General features: G+C 64.3%; 1 protein-coding gene across 2 annotated transcripts in view; it reads left to right on the top strand.

The window, feature by feature from the left end:
- Positions 1-6: 6 nt before the first annotated feature.
- Positions 7-6,000, top strand: part of LLGL1 (LLGL scribble cell polarity complex component 1) — a 16,530-nt gene continuing 10,536 nt past the window's right edge. For both annotated transcript variants that reach the window (XM_073881799.1, XM_025864024.2), the window contains exons 1-4: positions 7-127; positions 3,212-3,309; positions 5,466-5,547; positions 5,635-5,765. In XM_073881799.1, the coding sequence (XP_073737900.1) occupies positions 47-127; positions 3,212-3,309; positions 5,466-5,547; positions 5,635-5,765 (392 nt within the window). In that variant the 5' untranslated portion in view covers positions 7-46. The remainder of the gene's footprint in view (positions 128-3,211; positions 3,310-5,465; positions 5,548-5,634; positions 5,766-6,000) is intronic.

The raw sequence follows: 6,000 nt of genomic DNA, 5'->3' as shown, positions 1-6,000 counted from the left end.
GGCGGCGGCGGCGGCGGCGGGCGCGGCGCCGGCAGCCGGACGCAAGATGATGAAGTTTCGGTTCCGGCGGCAGGGCGCCGACCCGCAGCGCGAGAAGCTCAAGCAGGAGCTCTTCGCCTTCAACAAGGTGCGGCGGCGGCGGTTCGGACAGAGGGCGGGAGGGGGCGGGAGGGGGCGGGCCGGGGGCCCGAGCCGGGGGCTCGGGGGCCGGAGCCACGTCGGGCCCGGGGGGAGGGGGCGCCCAGCTGGGGCGCGGCGCGGGGGCCGGGCCGCGCGCCCCTCGGCGGGCCCCACTTCTCGTCTCCTCCCCTGCTCCACTCTCGGACTCTGGGTGGGTCTGGGTCCCTCGCAGACTTTCCGAGTCAGCTCCTCCGGGTCCCTGTGGGCCTCACTGGCCCTGGCTCTGCGGGTCTCCGTGTACCTGGGTCTGTGTGTCTCTCTGTCTCTGTGCGACTTTTTGCACGTCTCTGGGTCTTTGCCCCTGTCTCTGTCCGTGATCACCTCCCTATCAGCCTGTGCCTGTGTGTTTGGGGTCTGCCTCTGTCCCTGTGTGCCTCTTGCGTTCCCTTCTCTGTCTTCCTTCATCTCTTTCTGTCTCTTCATCTCTGAGTCTTTGCCTGTCTCTCCCTGCGTGTCTCTCCGCCTACATGTGTCTCTGTGCAGTCTCTGGAACTCTCACTCTGGCTCTCGCTCTCTGTCTCTTTATCTCTCTTCCTTTGGGGGCCCTCAGAGCCCCTGCTCAGCCCTTGGGGCAGCCCAGGGCCCCAGTTTGTTTTGCTTTCGCACCCAGGCCAGTGGGGAGGGGTGAGGAATGGAGGCAGATGTTGGGGGGTGGGGCTGGGAAATCCCTTCCCATGTTCCTTTCCTCCCCTCCCCCAAGGCCCTAGGCTTTGCCTTGGGGGCTCTGACCTGCCCTGCTCTGCTGGGGGTTCCAGGCAACTACCCTTCAACTCCTGGGGCCTCAGTGTCCCTTGCTATGAAATGGGGCCACCTTTTTCCCTGCTGTGGACTCTGGCCACTGTATGGGGCCAGCTGACCTATCCTTTGGGCCAAGGTGGAGGTGGTTGCTCCTTCCTTTCTTTTCCTGGGTAGGGCAAGAGGGGCCACGGGAAAGGGGCTGCCGTCAGCTCCCTCCTCCCCCCAACCTTTGCGCTGATGTGTGGTAGATCCAGGCCCCAGCCTTTCCCTTGCTAACTTCTGGGGTGTTGCTTCTGGCCTCAGTTTTACTCTGAACCTCTGATTGCACAGTCCCTCACTGCTCTTGGGGATTAGAGTTATTATCCCCGTCATATGGGTGAGAAAGTTGAGGTTCAGAGAGGGATGACGACTTGCCCAAAGTCACAGAGCACGCTGGGGCACTCTGTCCTTGCGGCCCCTTGTCGATGAGATTTGACTTGAGCCTTGAGGGGCGGGGATTTTCGGAAGGGCTGCTGTGGGCCTGAGCCAGACATGAGGAGACTCTTGTTCAGGAGAAAGCTCTGGGATGGCCGGAGCTGAAGTGGCCCCTCTGGGGCCCAGAAGGGGGGCTGGTGCCCAGGGTCTCCCAGCTGGTCCCCTGCGTGCGCTGGGTGGCTGTGAGCGGGAGCCTCTGTGAGGTTAGAGGAGAAGGGCGGTGGGGGCAGGTGAGTCAGCCAGTGAGTCGGGGTGTGGGGTGGAGACCTGAGATAGATGGTGGGGAGGCCTGGCTCCTCCTGGCCGGCCCTGGGTCGGCAGAAGCCGAGGGCTCCCTGCTCAGGAGAGTGATGGCCCATTCTGAGTGGGCAGCACTGGTGTAGTTTGGGGCAAGGGGCTTGGTCACAACAGGAGATAGGTGATCACTAGAGAACAGATATGTATGTCCCAGATTCCCGAGTGGTGGGAAGGGTCAGGAACAAGCGTGGACTTGGGACTGTCTTGCATCCAGATCCCTGTCCTGCCCACAGCTTGCCCGTGGGCTATCCACTTTATGTCAGTTTAACAGTCCTGAGCTCCTTCTGTGTGAGGGGCCCCTTCTACGCATCGGGGACATCACGGTGACCAAGAGGGACAAACGCCTCTTCACTCGGGGTGCTGATATACTCGTGGGGGAGACAGTGAAAAGCCAAAGCGAAAGAGTGAAATGTGCCGCAGTTTGGATGATGGCCGGTGCTGGGGTTACGATAAAGTATGGTGGGGGTAGGGAGTGTGGGGGACAGGGAGACTGCTGGAGCAGAGTGGTTTCGGGGGGGCTTTGAGGACGCCACTCCTGAGCTGAGACCCGAGTGGATGGGGAGGAGTCCTCCTTGAGCAATGCTGGGTGAAGCACGTTTCAGTTAAAGGGACAGATCTAGATGCAAAGGCCCTGAGGCAGGAGCCTGCCTAGTAAATTGGAGGAGAGCAGAAGGCCACTGGGCCTGGAGTCGAGTAAGCTGGGGCAGAGAGGGAGCAGGGGGGCAGAGAGGGGCAAGGTGGTGAGGTGGGAGCTCCGAGAGGGCCCTGAGCAGAGGATGGGACCGGCTAGGCCTGGGCAGCTCTAGTATGGGCATGGCGGGGCTGGTGCGAAACGGACGCTGTCCCCGCCCCCCCCCCCCCCCCCAAAGGGGGGGCTCTGTCCTCAGGTGGGCTCACCGGCCCGAGTGCGCACATGGGAAACTGAGGCTTGGAGAATGTTGTGATCAGCCTGAGTCCAAGCAGGCTGCATTGAGGGCTCAGTCCCTGCCTGGACTGGTTGAAGCAGGGGGGAGGCTGCGGCTAGAGGCCCGGGACCAGGGTTTCTTTTGAAATGTGTGTCTTGCAGAGGCACTGGGTCAGGAGATGCTGGGCCCACTTGTGGCGTCCCGCGTTGGTGTGGGGGATGGGGCGGGAGCCCCTCCAGGCCGGCCTCTGGGGATGAGTAGGAGTTCCGTGGTGGATGTGGGAAAATGGACGAAAGCACGAGCCGGTGGAAGGAAGGAGCGAGAACCTGGCAAGCAGGGGTCTGCCCTGGGACTGGCCCTGCCAGGAGGAGAGGCCCTGGGGGAGCGGGAGGGTCAAGAGCCTCCATCGAGCTGATCCTGGGTGTTGCCCTCCGATCTCCACGTGGGGCCTGTGGGGGAGTGCCATGCCCTTCCCGGGACCTCAGACAGCATGGCACCTCACCTCCAGGAGTGGGGTCGACTTCTGTGCCTGCACTCGTCTGGAGGCTGCCCTGGGGTAGGTCTCAGGTGGGCCGGGGACCGCGCGTTGCTGCCAATGCCCTCCCCTTCCCCCACAGACTGTGGAGCATGGCTTCCCCAACCAGCCCAGCGCCCTGGCCTTCGACCCGGAGCTTCGCATCATGGCCATCGGCACCAGGTCTGGGGCCGTCAAGATGTATCCTTTGTGAACCGAGGCGTTCGGGGCCCGTCGGGACGTCCTGCTCGCAGCACTCCCCACCCCCCACCCCCCACCCCTGCCCCGTGTGCGGGCTCTTTGGGCCCGGCCCGGCCCGGGAGGCCACCATCGGTGCCCCGGTCCTGGTGGAGGTTGGTGCGGCCTCCTGCCCCGGAGACTCTTCCTTACAGAAATGGTTGTGGGGGAGGGGTCAGCTTGCAGTGGTCACAGCTGTCCCTCGCTGCATTTCAGCCAGCCAGTTACCTAGGCGACCCTGCCACCGTTCCAGCAACTGACCGGGGACATGGGGCCGGGAGGCCGGCCAGGCGCGGTACCCAGCGAGGGTGGTGAGTGGGCCAGGGTCGGCCAGCGGGCCTTGCCCTGGTGACCAGGCACACACGAGTGTGTGAATGTGAAGACACATGTGCTTGGCCGAGGGGCCGGGGGCCGTGCCAGGCTCAGCATGGTGAGTGCGGCGCGGCCCCCACCTGGATGCTGGTGGCTGCACAATGGGCCGTGTGAGCCGCACAAAGCGGGCATTTTCCTGCCAGCGCGGGGTGGGGGTGGGGTGGGGGCAAGCAGACAGCTGAATGCCTCCCTGCCTGCCACGGAGAACCCCACCCCTCCTGCTCTCCCTGAAGCCCCTTGGGTGGGGAAACCGAGGTGGAGGGCCCAGTGGAGGCTGCCCACCCCCACCCCTGCTCCCGTGATCCTCTGGCTTCTTAGTACCCTCACTGGGGACATTGGTTGGCAGAAAAATGAGTCAATGCCTGGAAAGGGACGGGGTGGGCATGGGGGTCTTCCCACCCCAGGGCCGGGTGGCCAGGCAGGGGTGGGCATCTGGGCCTGTGGCTTGTGAGTCTGCCTTCTCTAAGGAGTGTGGCTGGGCTGGGATGCCCCTCCTCTCCCATGGGCTCCCGGGGCACCGTGGGGCAGGGATTGGGGTGGGGAGGGGACAGTAGCTGGTCCCCCTGCCCTGAACCCCCCCCACAGGCCCTGGGGGCGGTTGCACTTTCTGGCCTGCTCCCGCCCCTTGGGGTGCTGTCCTGCCCCACATGTATATCGTGTTCCTGCAGCCCCTTGCTCAGTGCCCTGCGCCGTACGACTCCGGTAGCCACTTTCTTGTGCACGGGCTCCGCATGCTCACAAAGAACCTGATACACTGGCGAGGAGACAGCCCCGGAGGAGGCGCCTGGGGCCCCCCTCTTTCTCCTCGTTCCTTCCCCCAAACTACCCTAGCCCGGCACCCTGGGTTGGGAAACTGAGGCTGGCCACGGAAGCCACCCCTCCCCCTCAAGGGCAGCCCGTCTCCTTGGCAACCCTGGTTCCCGCCCAGCAGCTCCTGCCCTCTCTTTTGTCCCCTCTTCTGTGTTCTCCTGGTTCCTGCAGGGAATCCCAGCTCTAGCTCCAAAGCAACGGGCTCCTGTGTTGTTGCTGGGCAACGCTGACCCCTCCCTGGCCCTCCCTCCTGGGGCCCCCTGTCCGACCCCCGTTGAACCTGGAGCTGCTGTGCCTCTGGCACTGACCCCAGGCACTTGAGGCAGCTCACCCAACCTTCCCAAACCTCTGTGCATTGTCTGTGAAATGGGCCGGCTGGGGCCTCTCCCCGCGCAGTGGGGGGCCGCTGGCTGCCGGCCCAAGGGGGAGGTTGGTTTCCTTGCCCGCAGCTGGAGGTCGGTCTGCGGCTGTGGGAAGAGGCAGCCTGGGCTCTCCTCTGCCCCAGGCTTCCGTGCCCAGGCCTGGCCTGGCCTCGCTGCCGGTGTGATCCCAACCTGTGGGGCCCAGCTCTTACGTACACGGACGCACACTGAGGCTGACAGAATGGGCCCGTGGCCACGTGCCAGGCCTGGGCCAAGTGTGCTGGGCGAGTTTGTATTCTCACTTGCCCTGCATCGGCCCTACAAGGAGGGGGTGAGACTCACTAGCCCATCTTACAGATGAGGAAGTAAAGGTCATACAACAGCACCAACTTGCAGGAGCAGAGCGAAGCCTGCACTCTGAGCCTGGGGATATTTTGGGGGGGTACAGGACAGTGCTTCTTCGAGGAGGGCTGTCCCTCCTTGGACCTTAAAGGGCAGGCCTGGCTGGGGCCCGTTGGAAGGGTTCTCGGAAAGGAGGATCTCCCGTGCCTGCTTCTGCCCTTGACCTTTATGTAGCTACGGTGCACCCGGTGTGGAGTTCACTGGCCTGCACCGAGACACGGCCACTGTCACCCAGATGCACTTCCTGCCCGGCCAGGTGAGCCTCTCCCCTCCCCGGCTCCCCCGGCCCCCACGCCCTGCCCGGCCCGGACCCGCCCAGTCTCTGTCTCTGCTCATCCACCAGGGCCGCCTCCTGACCCTGTTGGACGACAGCAGCCTGCACCTCTGGGAGATCGTCCACCACAACGGCTGCGCCCATCTGGAGGAGGCACTCAACTTCCAGCCACCGAGTCGGCCGGGCTTTGACGGGGCCGGGTACTGGAGGACTTGTCCGGGGAAAAGCGGCTGGGCCTGGGGCAGGGGGAGCCTGGTGGAGGTGGTGGGAGCCAGTTTTGCCGAGGCGCTATGGGCATGGGACCCCTGCTCCGGGGTTCAGGGTGGCAGAGTCCACCGAGCTATGCCCGGGTCCTGGAGAGATGTGCCATGTGGATTTTGCGGGTGTTAAATAGGGGGTTCTGGCCGAGTCTGAGCTGAGCAGGTAGTGTCCATG

Source organism: Callorhinus ursinus, unplaced genomic scaffold, assembly GCF_003265705.2.
Source record: "Callorhinus ursinus isolate GAN/ISIS: 27379988/994484 unplaced genomic scaffold, GSC_fseal_2.0 scaffold43, whole genome shotgun sequence".
Lineage (NCBI taxonomy): Eukaryota > Metazoa > Chordata > Mammalia > Carnivora > Otariidae > Callorhinus > Callorhinus ursinus.
Note: the sequence above shows the minus strand (reverse complement) of the source record. Positions and strands in the feature narration are given on the sequence as shown.